The following is a 17,666-nucleotide window of genomic DNA, read 5'->3' on the forward strand; positions in this document are numbered from 1 at the left end:
TAAGTGTTTGCCTGGATGTGTACTATATGTACAATGTATTTTTCTATGTATACTATGTGAGTGCCTAGTAACCATATAACCCAGAAGAGGAAATCAGAGTTTCCTGGAGCTGGGATTATAGATGGTTGTGAGCTGATGTGTGGGTGTTAGGAATTTAAACTGGGTCCTTTGAAAGATCAGTATGTTTCCTTAGCCACTAAGCTATCTCTCTAGCCATTGCATCTTTGTATTACCACAAGCAATGGAGAATATCTTTCATACTTCTTATCCTCCCCAGCATTTGATGGCATTATGTTCTGAACTTTGTCATTCTATCAGGAATGTGATGGTATCTCATCTGAATGTTCATTTCCCAGATGACATATTATGTGGAGAACATGCTCTATACTTCCTGCCCAGCTTATGATGTGTTTGATGGCATGTCTATTGTTCTAAAACCAAGAGGTTTGCTTCATACTGTTTATTGTTTCTAAGATTTACTCACATATTTCACATAACAATTCTTACACCTATTGCAGATATATCATCACTGCCTATTTTTCCTTTCATTCTCTTGACAATATCTCTTTCAAAGCTTAGACACTGAAGTTTAATGAAGTCTATCTCATCAATCATGGAGTACTTTGTGACTTTGATGTTTATCTACAATGCCACTGCTATACATGAGACCATCCAAGTTTTATCTTACATGATATGCTAGGGTGTTTAAAACTTTGTGTTTTACATTTAGGTTTACAATCCATTTTAGTTCATCTTTGAGGGCAGTACGGCCTGTGGCAGGGTCAATTGGCTTGGGTGTGCAGCTCTCCTAGTATTCCAATTTGAGCTCTTGAAAGCTCTGTCTTTGCTGTTTTGTTACCCTTGCTTCTTTGGCAAAGATCACATACAACTCTGTCTATTCCTTCTCATTCATTATTTGTCTTCCTTCACTGTTACCATGTTGTCTTGATTGTTGTTAAGCTTGTAGTAAGTCTGAAGCTGAGTAGAGTTTCACATTAATATTGTTTTGCCTTGCATAGGTCTTTTTCTTTTCCATACAAACTTACTATAAGTTTGTTGAGATCTAAAAAAAATACTTTTTAAAATATTTTATTGGTGATGTATCATTGATATATCAACTTGGTAAGATCTGAAACTTTGACAATAGTGAGTCTTCCTATCCATAGACATGGAATGTTTCTCTGTTCATTTACTTAGCCCTTGATTTCGTTCAACAGAATTTCATAGTCATATGCAGATCTTGCAGATCTTATTAGATTTATGGCTACGTCTGACATTTCATTTTTAGTAGTGCTGATGCAGATGGCATTTATCTTAATTATGATTTCACCTATGCATTACTGGTATCTAATAGAATGATTGGCTTATGTATATTCACTCTGAATCTTGAAAACTGGCTGTATTGAACTAAGAGATCTCAAGAACGTTTGTTATTAATGCTGTTTTGAAAGTTTTTTTAAATTTTTTTATTGATTCTTTCACATCATGCACCCTGATCCTGTTCATCTCCCTGTCCCTTCATATCCTTCCTCTGCACTTGCAACCTCCCCCATTCTTTTAGGGATCCTATGACCTTAAATTGTGTGCTTCCCAGCATGTGCGCGTGTGTGCGCACGCGCACACACACACACATACACACACACACACACATACACATACTTACACACACACTTGTGCACACACAGTGGCCAGGTTGGGTTGGAGTTGAGATAGTATCTCTTTTCCCATGACTGTTGGACTAAGATAAAATCCTTGCACGTTAGGCTTTAATTTACTAGTTTATTCTAGGGACAGATTTTTTTTTTTAAAGCTACAGTATACTGATGTACTAAAAATTATCCCTTATCCCCTCTTGCTGAAAGAAGCACAAAGACACATTTCTCCAGTATTTATGGGAGACCTTGGCCAGCTCCTGTCTGTAAAATTTACAAATCCATGAAGGCTCCTTATGGCTCCCTGGATCCTCCCTGCAGTTTTAACCATCTTACTCTTGTTTACCTTGAAAATCTATTATGTCCTTGGTGTTGCTTATCTTGGCAAAGACAAGACAGCAATTAAAAAAATAATACAAGCAATGTACCAAATTTGGAAGAGTTGAATATCAAGATGTAAAACAAGTAACTATTCAGTTATTAGTTAGGAATGATGATGTAAATTCTACCTTTATCCTCACTCCTGAGAGATAAGGCTGGGATGTGCCTCACTCCTAACCTTGTATAAGATAGCAGCACAATACAGTAGAGAGTACATGGACCTGGGACTGTGTGGTATGTTGCCAGAATTGCTGTCTTAGGCTATCATGGATATTTGAATTTGGTCAAGTTGTTTGTCTGAAGATGTCATTCATTCACTCTCTCATCTTGCCTATTGTTAAAAAATGTAAGATAATACGTATTTAAATACCACATATTATATGGTCACCAACTGTATGCATTGTAATATATCACTGAATTAGATCTATTAGAAATGATGGTGAAAAGATAGAAAAAGATTCATGGACCCAGGAGACTTTCAGTTTGTACTATTTCTGCCTAGCAGCTTTAATTTAACTTTGTATATATGGGTGACTAATGCTTTTGCATTTGTGGATTTTTTTTTTTTCTTCTTCTTCTTCTTCTTCTTTTTTTTTTTTTTTTTAGAAGTGCAATAGGTAGTCAGGTCTAAACTTGGTACAATAGAAAGTCTCTCGCAGTGTCCAACCAGCATCCCAAGTTGAAGCACTCGATTAGTGTTTCAACTTGGGATCTCAGATCTCAGACTCAGGACCCCTAAATCTGTGCAGCACGTGCCATCGCTCAGCACAAGAATGCTGCATTACTGGGAATGTTTATCCCCTTAGCGTTACTGAGCAGTCATTTTTCTTTAAAAATCATGAGATATAAAAATAAAAGAGGAATGAGAAAATCACTGGGGGAAAGTTTATTTTTCCCTTGAGAATGTGAGAGTTTGGCTTCTATTTGGGGAATTATTTTCTGTTAATGTACATTTGCTTTATCATCTTTACTGAGAAACCACTGTATATAATGAGGTAAAATCTTGGATGGGTCTCAACATAGAGATTTACTTGGCAGCCAGTGAGAAACTAGAGATGCAAATGCAAAATGTCTTTGCAATAACTATTTTCTCTAGAGTGCTGATTCTAAAATATTAAGTGCCTAATAATAGTCTCTATGTATTTGATTTAAAGTAACTAATGAATGGAAAAAATGATTGAAAATTCTGGTTTTGATTTCCCTGATAATTACATGTTATCTTGAGTTATTGAGTCTTTTTGTTTCAATTTAGGGAACACCATGGATTATGCACTGAAAATCTCTCTCACACATACAGATGTTATGACATGATATGAGGTTTTTTTCTTTATTGTTGTTTTTTGTTTTTGTTTTTGTTTTTCAAGACAGGGTTTATCTGTGTAGCTTTACTCTGTAGACCAGGCTGGCCTCAAACTCACAAAGCTCTGACCGGCTCTGCCTCCCAAGTGCTGGAATTAAAGGTGTGCACCACCACTGCCCGGCTAAGATTTTTAAGTGCATATTGACAATATAGTTTTAATTGATCACTAGGGGTATTCCCTTGGTTAAGAAATTCCCATCCACAAGCTCAAGAATGGAGTACAATATCCAAGCACCCAAGTCACAAAGGTTATTACCAGATGATTTTTTTTCCCAAAGAACAAAGCTAACAATACCTGAAAGGCGAAAGTATAAAATAATTTCAGAAAATGACAAACTTGGGTTGAAATCCAGGCAGATTTTTCTTTGTTCTAGTCCCTTGGTCAAAACATTTACTTTCATTGAGTTTCAGTTTTATTAACTGTCAAGTCCTAGTACTAGTGATAATAGCTACATTTGATTTTTGCCATGAACTTTAAGAATACTCATGAATCACTTAGAACATGGCTAAGCATTTGGGAACATCAGACATTGTTATATACCGATGACATTTACATCTAGGGATAAAATCTGATAGGGTTCTACAGGTCATATAACTGTCTAAAAAAACAATTACTTCCTACATTTGAAAGAGACACATTTTATGATGTCAACATGCTAGGAACACATTAATGGAGAAAGGGGCCACATTCCACCCTGATTTAGCCAATGATCACCACATTTGACTGAAAAAGGAATGAGTGTTTTTGAGTGTTTTGGTGAGTGGTCAACTTTAGAGCTGTTTGACTCCCTCTGACTAGCAAACTGCTCTTTAAAATGAACTAATTCTAATTTTATTTATTCCTAGCATTTGCTTTATTTTCTGAATATTAATTATTTTTTAATCATCAGAATAGCTTTATTGATTTAATCATCAGAAACCCCATTGTATAGGAGACACTTAGGCTGATAACCTTGGAAGTTAGTTTAAGGTGTGTGTGTACCAACTTCATGAAGTAGGAAAGTTCACTCAGGTAGTTATAGTAAATAAAAATATTGATACAAAAAAAACTGACCCTGTGACTTTGCAGCCAGTCCTTATTTTGATGCTATTAATATCAGGGGCAAATGGCATGTACAACATTATCCCTACCTTCAAAGAAATTGTGTTCCATCTGGAAAGACAAGATGAAAGCACATAAAATAATTGGTGTGGATATGTGATGTACAGATAAATAGAAAATAATAAGCATTCCTGAGACTCAGCTGTTGGCTTACATGCCTACAATACTATCAGCAGGGGACATGAAATTGTATCAGGCCCTTCATAGATCATTTTCAGAAGCTTTTTCCCCCCTACTAGATGTGAGGAATACAAAGCAGGGTAAATTCCATTTGTCACCTTCAAGAAATATATTCTATTTGATAATATGAATTTAACATCCAGGAAAATGAATAGGAAGGGAAGGCAGTTGGAGCGTACACATACAAGCCAAGATGGGTATCCTAGGTAGTGATGGATGCAAGCCTTGTGAGCCACAGAGAATGTCACTTATGGAAATGGTCCTAAGCTGGCTTTGAAGGAGTGGCATATTGGAGGCAGAGAAAAGAAAAGATCAAGGTGTAAAAACTAATCCTTGCAAGTGGCTGTGTCCTGTGTGATTTGAGTCAGCCAAATCGGAGAATTCATTTTGGGTAGACCTTGGAAGAAACATTTTTAAAAGTGGAAGGATCAGATTTCTTAAAATATAGTTTTTTATTTTGTTATAAAAATCCATATTTAAGGTACATGTTAAATCATTTTCAACTGAGTTTTCACATTAATCTATAGTTATAACATAACTATAGATACTATTGTGATTGATTTCTTTCTTGCTTTTGGTGTATTTAAGTTATTTTTACATAGTTCTCAGAATTATATGCCCACAATTATATATTCTGCCTTTTTATTTCATATGATAAGCACTTTTCATACACTGCTGTATAATCTACTGAAGGTTTTAAGTGAGGCAAGTGTAATGATTTCATTGTTTGTTCAATTTGGCAGTGGAAGATTTGATCAAGGTGCACATTTTAAACTGTGGAGATTTTTATGATGTGCGACATTCTCGAGACTCACTGTGTAGACTGCTGGTGTGGTGTAGCCTGTATCCAGAGATTTCCCTACAGTTCACTAGTCCATTAGTCAAGTGGAAATCTTATAACTAAATAGTTTCTCAGAGCTTTATTATTTCTTGCCAGGCTTGGTTGGATAATTTGTGACCTGTCACATGTGAAGGACTCTTCACTGTGAGGAATGTAACCTGAAGCCTTTGGCAGGGCATGAGGTATTATTCTAAGGGCCCCACTGCGAGCTGGCCCTGCAGCTAGGACAAAGCAGAGGCAGAAAAGTCAATCGCCTGCCTGCTGGCTTTGTGGGTCTCTGAATGGCCAATTTGCTGGGATTAACAGAGGTCTGGCTTAATAAATGTGTCTGCATGCCTAATAGATTTGAGTAAATGAACCTTAAAATACTTTATTTAATTTAGCATTGGGCATTCTATATCAGCGGCCAATGAAGAACTTAAGGATCCTGTTGACTGTTCCAGCTTTGTGGGGGAAGGTGAAATCAGCCATGTTGACATAACTGCTGATGAAAAACAAAAGCAACTTGGAAAACAGAATTAGCTTCTGTATTTACCTAGCATTGATGCCTGTCTGTGGCCGGCCACTCAGAGACCAAGCATCCCCATCCATCAGCGTTTGTTTGCTGTGGCTATGTGCCCTGACTGGCTGCTCTGATGATGTTTTCCCTTTGTCCTTCAGCCCTAAGCCCTCCCTTGGCTCTGGGACATTGGGAAGCAACCAGAGGAAGACAAGATAAAATTTGCTAGGAAGGGAGGGAATGAGGTTCTCTCAGAGGAGATGCTGTTGATCAAAATCCCATAACCAGCTAATTCTTGGGATAAGAAGAATCTTCTGGAGAAGGCAGAGGGCCACAGGTCCCACTTAGAAATGACAAAGATGACAAGGGAATGGTGAAGGTTTCCTGAAGAAGAAACTAGGAACAGAGGGGAGGAGCCTTGGTAGTGAACAATGGAAAGACTGCTGAGGGAAATTGGACAGAAGGACAATTTAAGATATTTACCACCTGAGGGAATAGTTCAGAGTAGAGAAAAATAAACATATTTTTATTATCCCTTTTAAAAAGCTTTCACCTAGTATTTTGTGTAAAAAATTTTCAGATATACAATAAAATGGTCAGAATTTTACAAGGAACTGGATGTAATTCCTTCCTAAACTTGTATCTACTGTTTATTATGGAAATGTCACAAGTCTATCTCTGTATTACTGTTTATACATCATCCATTAATCTTGATTTTTAAAAAATTATTTTAATGTAAATTCAAAATTATTTGCTTTTTTCTAAACCATTAAGCTTGCAATTCATTGACTGTGGTTCACAGTTTCTTGAAAGTTTTCCTCCTTGGGGAATATAAAATGTATCAACAATGAAATGTATGAATCTGCAGTGTTTATTTACAGTTTGAAAATGCATTCACTAGGGTAGCCTACCTGTGATGATGGCTTAGGGTTATCTTTCTCCAAGTTTCCTTTATGTTTTCAGCCAATCCCCATCCCAGAGTCCTCCTCATCATAGCTTAGATTTGCCTGCTACAGAATATCATAGAAATGTAATCACATAATACAAATTGGTTACTTTTACCTCTCATGGTTTTGACAGTCACACATCTATACTTTTATGGGTACCTCTGTATATGCATGCATTAATATTCCTTTTTATCTGTTGTATGAATATCCTGTGGCTAATTTTTATTTGCTCATTGGTGAATTTCTAGACTCTCTGCGTTTTAAACTGTCGTGACAAGCTGCTATGAATGTCTTTAAGTGTACACATATATTTTCTTATAACTAAATTCTGGAGGCCAAAGTTGCAGATTATAAAATATGAAATGGCAAATCACTTTGGAAAAAGTTCTCAAAATTTCTAACAAACTAAAGTTTCCCCAAAATGGTTGCTATGCTTTTATATTTCTACTAAAATAACACGAGAGTTCCAGTTTGCTTTGTATTTTCAATGCTGTTTGGCATTATTATCTAAAAACAACTTTTAACAATTATACTGTTACATTTTGATATCTCATTTTGTTTCCAAAGAGCTGGGAAGGCCAATGACTCCTAAGACTTAATACAATGAACAGTATGTAAAACTGTTAACTATAGCCATTTGTCAATCTCTTAGGTTAATCTCTGAGTGACTTCTCAGAGATAATCTAACTACAAACTTGCATGTTTTAGCCACAAATTCTATATTTTATTTTTAGCTGTCACATAATAACTGTAGAAAATAAGTATAGTTGTTTCTGTACCAAATAATAAACATATGCCATTGTTTCGTAGACCACAAAAGAGAAGATTCCTCTAGAAGTTCATAAACACTGTGCAGTTGGCTACTCTGAGATGCCAAGAGCCATAGTCTTAACCTTTTCTCTACACAGATTAAAGAGGAGGCCCAGAAAAGACACAGAATTGCCTAGGGTCATTCATTCAAATAATGATGCAGTCAGAGTTTCAAGTCACTCTTCATGTCATTCAAGACATGGCAGCAGTATGGTGCACATAGTCTCTCATTTCATGGTCACAGTCTTCCGTCTTTCCACAGCATGAATGACAGTGCTACACAGAGCTCTAGTTGACTTCAGCATGCTTCTCAAAACAGGACCCAAGGGCTGGAAAAGAATGGTGCCGTAGTTAAGATTATTTGCTGCTCTTTCAGAAGATTGGCGTTTAGTTCTCAGCACTCACATGGTAGCATTCAGTGATTTGTAACTCCAGTTCTCAGGGATTTGATACCCTCTTTTTGCCTCTGCAGGTATTACACACATGTCTTACACAGAGTACATGCAGGCAAAATATATATACAAATAGAATAAAAATAAGCAAAATATTAAAGAACAGAACTCTGAACATACATGATATCATGGTGTGTATGACAGATTCATTTCTACCTTATCCCTTGTTCAACTCCAAAGGCACATGTGTGGCATTATAAAGCCATGTGTATGATAAATAATGCCTACAGCTTGGGAGCTGTCTTTCATTGACAGAAAATGGTATTTCTTTATATATTCCCTACCTTTTTTATTCAATAAAGAGAGAAAAAAATATATCAGAAGCTTAGAGTAGGATCTCTGATTCTGTCCAACTACCACCAGCCTGAACATAAAGGAGTGCTATAGAATTTGAAATAGAAGAAATCAAATTAGTTCTTCAGAAGCCCTGTCAAATATGGTGAACATAAAAGGATTTCAGTCTTACAGAAAGAGCACTGTCTAAAAACTGCATCCTCGAGACTTTGCATTTCTCTGTGTGCACATATCCAGCCAATTATGAGTACACTGTGAGGGTTGGCATATACTTACCCCCCTAGAGAGCAGATCTGTGCATATTTCAACAAGTAACATTATCATTCTGTATCTTGTTGTCCCTATGTGTGGAGATGAGAGGCAGTCAGCTCATTTGTACTTTAGGCATGTCTTCGTTATTTGCCTTAGCTCAGCCTCCAGCTATTATCCCTCACCTTCCACAGCACAGGGATCATGAGGAGACATGGATGTTAAGAAAACCACTGACCCTTCTATTTCAACAGCTGCCTTCTCTTCTACAAGAACCTGCTTATATTCTATCTCTCTTTTTGTCCTTGATAAGTCTTTATCTTTTTCTAAGTCAGGAGGAAGCAAAGAAAAAACTAAATCACAACCTATTATATATTCATGTTTGTATATTCCCAAACTAATAAAAAGTGGGAAAAATGCTTTGCAAGGGAAAACAGATATAATTTAACAACAACAAAAAATCAACTGTAAGGCCATTGAATTTTTTGGTGTGTTTTTGTTATAAGAATGACACTGTGCTTAAAGTGATACTGCAGTAAGTAACAGGTTATTTCTTTGAAAAGTCCCTGCAGCCCAGTGAAGTATGGTGCAGAACGCAAGGGACACTGGATAACGACAGGAAGTGATTCCTTGTTCCAAAAGCCATCAGATACAGGCCTTAAAAACTGATTTTGATTTCACTCAGGGGAAAGAACAAGGTGCTGTGACAACTCAAGAGTGTCGTTTAGTGTTCAGGTTTCAATTTTATGAGTCTTAAATTGATTAACACCCTTCCTAGTTCCTGGAGATATAACCCCAGTTTTGGGAAACCAAATTGTTGTTTTTTTTCCTTATTCTTTTTTTTTTTAAAGTAAAAAAACCCCTGAGAGCTGTCATTCTATGAATATGCATGCCATTCTGAGATTTACAAGAAGGAAAGGAAATCTGGTACCCCATAGAAGTCTGAAGGGGTATTGCTGTTCTGTTTCTTGCAGCCTCTCATCACCTTGGACAGCAGCATCTCTTTCACATTCCTTGCGGAAGGAACCAACACCATCACTGTGCAGGTAGCTGCTGGGAATGCTCTCATCCAAGACATGAAGGAGATTGCAGTACATGGTAAGCTCTGAACATGGTCTTCTACTCAGGCAGTTCCCTCTTCCTATACTAGTGCCAAATATAAACTGCTTTAGAATTTGCCAGCTTGTAGGGAGATCATTGAAGTCCACCAATATAGACTTCTTTGGATGGAAGAGTGAAATTAAAAAAAAATAAGCAGATCACAGGTAAGCATCTGTTGTTCCTTGTGGAGATAGGCATCTTGTGGTACATCTAGATAACAATATGTTTGGAATACTTATTAGACATAGACATTTATTATAGTTGAAGGAGAGGTAAAGTAGAAAGGAGCTAGATCTAATGATCTGTTAAGGTGTCTACAATGTGTGTGCAGCCCGTACTGTGTCAAATTGGACAAGTGATCTACAAACTGAAGGACTATTGCTCCCCATCCTGTAGAACTGATATCTTGGATAATGAGATGACCTATACAGAGTAAATGTGGTTTTCCTTTTCTGATTGTTGAAATTTCATCATCATCATCATCATCATCATCATCAGTGAAGGCTTTATGAGTCTAAAATCATTAGCTTATACAGCTACATATACATTATATATGTCATGAGAGTTGAAGCAAAACTCCCAAGGAGAATAAAATAGAGTAAAAGGAGGAGTCCGAATGGGGTCCTAAAGAGGGATATGCACATCTATGAAAGTGTCCTCATGAAGCTTAATGCCATGCACTATAAAAGTACAGCAATAAAAGTGAATATAAGCTTAGATGAAGGCAGAGAAGATGGCACTCAGGGCTGCTGCTATGTTCTAAACCATGGAACATAGTTCTTAATTACTACATTTATTTTAAGTGAAATTAATGATCCTATGCTTCTGTCCCTCCAGAACTCTCATAAGTTCCCAGACAGCCACTATCATTGTAGTTGTCTAGAAAGTTATACAAATGCATGTGAGCCTCTGACCAAGGCATATTTCTCCAGCCTTTCCTCAGTGAGTTATATGCCCACTGGCCAACAGAGGCCCTTATTAGTATCTGAAGTAAATATTTTATAGGAGTATAAACATTACACTGAAAAATGGTGCGTAGCAGAAATACTGATTTTCATGAATTAGCATTAAGTGGATAAACATGTGTACTCACCAACCAGGTGAAGAAATCAAGCATTACCGTACACTACTAGAGACAAAGTTTAGCCTACTTCCTCACTTGTGAGGCTTTTTATAGAATAATCATAATGGAACTAAAGGACAGCTAAGTGAAAAGCTTCCATTCTAGTCATCCCTGATTGTTATGCTTTGATTTAAAAAAAAGAGCAACTGAAAATAAGGAAAGGCAGCTGAGTCCTTGTGAAAGAGAACTTGTTCTTAATGTACTTAGTGATGGGCCCTTTGCCTGTCAAACCCTCTCATCTCACTCTACCAGCTTCACCTGCAAATTCTGTCTTCTTGCAGAATACTTCCAGTCACAGCTCTTATCATTCTCTCCAAATCTTGATTACCACAATCCTGATATTCCTGAGTGGAGGCAAGACATTGGCAATGTTATAAAGCGAGCTCTGGTTAAGGTAAGTTGGCTATATTTTTGATTCTTCAGGGCAAAGAAAAAAATAGATGGCAGGACAAGAATTGAAATTCTATTCTACAGACAGATAAGGATTATTTCTCCATATAGAGAAAGAAATAAAGAAAATTCAGAACTGGGTAAGGAGGAGAAAAAAGATGAGATGTGAGAGAGGAAAGCTGGGGATGAAATAAGAGCTAGTCTAGTGTTTGAAGATGGAAATTAGTTCAGTGTTGGATCCAAGTATTTCTGAGACAGGGTCTTGACATCTGCAATGGAAAATGGATAACCATTTGATGAATCTCCACTAATTTTATGTATTTATATACCATTTTCCTATTATTAGGTCCTTCTTAAATAGATATTTAAGTTCACTGGGCTACCATTGGCCACACAGCAAAGAAACAGAGCACCCCACCAGGGAAATACAGCTATAGGTTTAAGACACAGTCATATTTGCTTCAGTGAAAATAAGAGTTGTGTTAACAGGTCTCAAAGATACATAGTAGAATGTAATGATGAGTAAAGGAGTCAATTTAAGTAGAGAAGTAAGTCTATGTGCAATGGGATAGTTCTGTGGTATAGAGGCATAGCCAGCATCTCCAGAAAGCATGGAGAAATGTGTGACTCCCCTATCCTGGAGATTGCAAGGTCGTCCCAGACATGCAATTCAATAGATACTTCCAGAACTTTGTAATGGTTCTAGAGGGGATATTTGAGCTGTATTTTAGAGGATATGTGTCAGTTAACAGGGAAGAGATTGTGCCTTTCATACATAATGAACAGTACAAGCAAAGCCAATGCCTGCCAAAATTGCTCAGTATTTTGCAGAAATGACAAAGAGTTTGGTGTAGTCAACCTCTACCTGAGAGGAGAACAAAGTGGGCAACAATAGCCTAGAGTGATTAAGTCATAGTGTGAAGAACCAAAAGAGCTAATTTGTAGGCATCAGAGACTGTGAAGAGTGTGGTGTTTTCTTTAATTAAGAAAATTCTGTCAAATATATATATGCCAGGCACCCATTATGGTGGCAATGCAAAAGAAAGGCTGTTTGGGTAGGAAGTGCAGAGTGTGGGGATGATTTCAAGCAAATATAGAGGTTGTATAGACCAGGAACAATCAAATAATAAAGAGAAAGGAGCCAAGGACTCATTAAGGCAATGAACGATAAAAATACTAGGAACTTATTGGTGAGAGGGAAGGAGAAGCTTTGTAATCCAGACAATAGATAGAAGGTATCCTTGCCATTAACTACTTGAGGACTATGTAGGGGAAAATTTACTTGGGAAACAGTAATGGGTTTTGGTCTTTTGATGTGAGTTTAGAAGACATGAAAAATGACTGCATAGACATGCCTAGTTGATAATGTGGATCTGAAGGTCATCCAAAAGTTCTGGATGGAGAAGCAATGTCAGAGCCAATGCCATGGAGATAATGAGTATTGTTTGAGAGGAAAGTGGGATCAGGGAATCAACATTGCTAATATGCTTCAAAGCAGAGGGGAAATCACAGGAAAAGATATGGAAAGGAGCTGACAGAAAGGAAGTAGAAAAAGCAGGTGGGGAGGACAGAGAGGAATTCCTACAGAATTTCAAGGGAACTTGAGACTCTCTATAAAGGAATTATTCATGGAAGGAGATAAGAATAAGATGGCTTCTTTATTCTGTCTGGGTGACTGTAGAATGAGTGACTTTTAAATGACAAAAATTTATCTCTTGAAATTCTATGTGCTAGAAAGTTGAAGACTAAGGCATTGATAAGAGCATGATCCATAAATGGCATTTTCTCGTTTTGTGTTCACATGGTGGCAAGAGGGCAAAGTGGTTATCCACGACTAGTTTAATAAGAGTACTGATCTCATTCATGAGTGCCCTACCCTCATGGCCTAATCACCTTTCCCAAGACCTTCCTTCCAGGACCATTAGGCTTGTAATGAGGCTTCAAACATAAACTGTAGTGGGGCACAAGTGCTCAGACCATAGTGTACATCCTTACTGTGTCATCCAGGATGTGGCTGTGTTTTACATACTTGTAGTTATTAAACACTTAAAATATTTTGAAGAAACCATTTGGAGACTGCATGTCCATTGGTGCCTGAATCTTCAAGAAGTCAGTTACTTACTCAAATGTCCATCCCTTTAGACAGGATTAAGTATATGTAGATGCACAGCTTCAAGGTCACTGTATGACCCCTGACTAACCCTTCCTGAGATCAATCAAGGAGAACCACACCAGCCAAGGCACTGACAGGGTTACCTTTTTGCTCTGTTGGGTTATCTTCAGCACTTTTCACTCTTTCTTGGGCTCTGATACTTGCTGCCTCTGGTTGATGAGGTGAAGGTCTTCCTGTTCTGTGAACTAGAATTCTGCAACTTCCAGATATTTGATGGTCATGCTTCCAGACAAGATACTGATACATCTGGCAAACCACCTTGGGACTTTGAGACAGTGCCTTTGTGGTTGGTAGATTTTTTTTAGTCTTGATTGCTGTTTCTGCCTTTCTTCCTGGATCTCTCTTGCTAATAGCAACCCTGAGAGTTAGCTCTAATCATTAAGCCTAGTTCTACATAGGAATCAGAGCTGAGAAAATAGGAAACAATCTACCCTTCTGCCTCTATTCAATTCAGCAAGCATTCATTGGTTCATTGACTTTCTATCATGCCAAGAAACTTTGTAACAGTGAAGTATCCTCAAAGTTTTCCAGGAATGCCTGGGCAAGCACACAGTTAGAACCTGTCAGAAAAACACTGCAACTGGCAGATACAACTGTAGGCAATGGTGGACATGATCAGTATCCCTGACCTGTGCTGGCTATAGTGATTTGAATGGCCTGGAGGAGATCACTGTAGGTAGATGGTCACATGAGAGTCCTTTGAGTGAGGTGGTATTTCAGCTGAACCACATATCCTCTGTCATTTTCATATTGAGAGAATAAGCACTTTCTGAATCAAAGATCATCAATACACACAGGAAATAATAATCTACAGGAAAATTCAGTTCACTCTCACTCATTTTTTTCAGTCAAAAATTTGCCTCTTTGAAGTTTTTAGTCACAGAATTCAATAAAATCACACAATAGAAAAGTTCACTCACAATCCCATCTTAACATTTAGCATCTTAATCTTATTATTAAAAATTTCTATTTTATAAACTTTTAATCAAAGAATTGTATGGAAATAAGATGAGTATTCAACCATCCTAAGCATCCATAATGCTCAGCATCACCTTCAACCTAGAATAATATTCTTCCATGTGATTATACCAGTATTTTCTTAATTTTTGAATGTTTAAGCTTTCCATTTATTTCTTATTCTAGTTAATATTATGTTTCTTCCTGTGTATGGTTTTTCAGACATTTCGAATCATTTCTTTAGGACTAAACATGTTACAGCTGTGGGCTGAAGAATATGAATATTTTATAGATTCTTTCAGAAAGCAAACTAATTATGAGTGTCAATTCTTTTTCATGTTGCCAGCCCTCGTGGGTGGCTCTCCTTCCACTGACCCATGCCAATAATACTATTTACCATAAAACATCCCTACTTTAACTGGAGAAACAAGGGCTCTTCTGTTGTTATTTTGAATTGACCACTTCCCCATGTTTTGTTCCTCATTTAAGCCACTGAGCTAGGTCTCTCAATGAAAACAAACAAACAAAAAGTAGACAATACAAGAAGAATTTTTGTAAATGCACCCAGCAAATACCATTGCAGAAATCATTCGGAATACTCTCTGAGTTTCAGTAAAAGTGAGAATGAGAGCAGAGAAGGCAGTGGTTTGTTCCCTGTCAGCTTGAAGGGGAGACAGAAGAGCAGTCTGAGTGTGTACGACTACCTGGGTCTGAAATACTACGTTTTTATACCTCATACAGGCCTTATGCCATGAATACTCTGCTCCTGGCTACTGACCTATGGAAGACTGGCACTTGAACCCTAATTCTTTGCTCTAAACATTTTGCAGGTGACCAGTGTTCCAGAAGACCAGATTCTTGTGGCTGTATTCCCAGGTCTCCCTACTTCAGCAGAGCTTTTCATCCTTCCACCTAAGAACTTGACAGAGAGGAGGAAAGGTAATGAAGAGGATCTAGAACAAGTAAGTGAAAGAGTCTGCACTGGAACACCTGTCACCACACCAGACTCTGAGTTAATATAAATTTGTCTCTCCTCAAAGAACGAGAGCAGCTTACCCATCAGCCAGGGGCTCTTGCCCCAACATCTAGGACTTTGAATAATTACCAGCCCCATGTAGAATCAACAAGGACCTTGTGCATGTCCCCCACCCCACATTGGCTTCTACTAGAAGGAGAGAGGAAGAGTGAAGAGACAGATAAAATACAGAGACAGAGGCAGGGACAGACAGAGTGTGCAGTGTTGTCCTATCTGTTTATGGGAATGAGGTCTTATCTTTAAACTGCCTGGGTCCTAGAGATGCTGGTCACTTTAATATTTCTGGTGAAGAAACCAATTGCTTATAGACACTTTTCATTGGAGAGAGATGGATTGCCTCATTTTGCTTTGGTGAAAGGAGCAGTATTTCCAAAGTGGGTTATGATCGACAGTCATTGTTGAACACATGGTTCATGTGATTGGCACACAGATCTGGAAGCAAATGGGCACTAGTCTGCAGGTTTTCCCCATCACTTCTCCTTCCACTGGGAAACTGCTGGCTGCATGCTGTGCCACCCTCTCCAATTGCCTCGTGATGCTCTAAGTCAGGAGAAGCGGAAGTAAGAAGGCACAAAGCTGCTGAAAGGCTGTATGATTTAAACACATTTGCTCCCATGTGGAGTAACCATTGCACAGACTCCTTATGCACCTTTCCAGTTCTTACCTGGCCTGGATGACACCCATCCACAGTGCTTAGACAGAAGAATGGCTGTTGTCCTTTTCTCTGGACTGAAGGAATCCTTGGCATCACAGGGGTGCATGTTGAAGTCATTTGAAAATAAATCCATCTTCTTGGTGTGCATATCACTTTTCTAAGCCTTCATTATTCTGAAATAGCAAGTAGCAAGCATGAACTATATTTGGAAGCTACACTATCCATCCATTTAGATAAACAAGTAATTACAGTGATGGATAGCAGCTGTGATATTGAGGTGTGTACAGACAGATAAGACTTGGGGACAACAGCCTAAGTGAGCCTCAGCTTTCATGTGGGAATTAGAGAGTGATTAAATCAATGTTATGTGTTCGGAGACTTGCTGTAGAAAAAGTAAAGAGGAAAAATTATCCCATAAAAGGAGGCAGCCTCTTCTTTGATGTTTGCTTCCCATTGTCTGTGGAACAGAATATGCAGAGGATTTGGATGAGACTGCATGTGCTTTAATCCTTGCAGGTGCTTCTATAATACCCAGTGTGTTACCTGATCAGATTAAAGAACTAATGATGAGTTGACATTCTTTCATTGAACCCACAACAGGCCTCTGGTTATAAAGGCAGGGATAAAAGAGCAGTAAGCTAGAGGTTGAATGAGATACTATGTCTGTTAGAGCTCTCATTCATGGGGAGCTCTGGAAAGCTGCTCTTTCTTTTTTGACATACCTCTTTCTGTCTTTCCACTTCTGGGTTTCACAAAACTCTGCAGGATGTGAGCACCAAGCTGATAAAGATGTCCACATCTCATGAATGAACTTGGTTAATTTTTTTTGGCAGTTGACTCATAGGGAGCATTGTCACTTGCCATGTCTGTCCACGAACCCTTTCTCTTGTTTTACAGATTGTAGAGACACTATTTAATGCATTAAACCAAAACTTGGTACAGTTTGAACTGAAGCCAGGGGTCCAGGTCATTGTATATGTCACACAACTGACATTAGGTGAGTGCTTTCTGGGAGTAAGGGGATGTGAGGATGGATGAGCTATTATTTTGAGCAGAAAAGGGAAGGAATAATCTCTAAAACCTTTTCTATAGATAATGCAATACCTAAGCCTATATGTGTCATAATGGCTAACGGTGCCTTGGGAGCTACTGCAGGAAGACTTTCTTACAAGAGCTTTATCATTGAATGTTGCATAATATTTGAAGAAAATGTCCTATTTCTTTTACTTTGACTTTTATATGTGAAGGGGTTGGGTTATATGGATGGTACTTGGACTTTCAAAGGTCATTTATTCTCTGAGTCTTTGTTAGAGGCCAGCTCAGGAAACTTTAAGATCCCATTCCATTTACAGTACGTGAGTCCATGTGGGAAGAGAGACCTGTTAGCTGTCTCTAGGTGCCTTACAAAAGGAATAGAAATTGCATGTCTCATTGGACATTGGTGTGTAGATGCTGAGAGTCTGT

General features: G+C 38.0%; 1 protein-coding gene across 1 annotated transcript in view; it reads left to right on the forward strand.

The window, feature by feature from the left end:
- Positions 1–17,666, forward strand: part of Sorcs3 (sortilin related VPS10 domain containing receptor 3) — a 624,861-nt gene that overhangs the window by 591,751 nt on the left and 15,444 nt on the right. The window contains 4 exon segments of the mRNA XM_036172085.1: positions 9,742–9,865; positions 11,273–11,385; positions 15,342–15,473; positions 17,100–17,199. Of these exon segments, the coding sequence (XP_036027978.1) occupies positions 9,742–9,865; positions 11,273–11,385; positions 15,342–15,473; positions 17,100–17,199 (469 nt within the window).

The sequence above is a fragment of the Onychomys torridus genome, chromosome 1 (genome assembly GCF_903995425.1).
Source record: "Onychomys torridus chromosome 1, mOncTor1.1, whole genome shotgun sequence".
Classification (NCBI taxonomy): domain Eukaryota; kingdom Metazoa; phylum Chordata; class Mammalia; order Rodentia; family Cricetidae; genus Onychomys; species Onychomys torridus.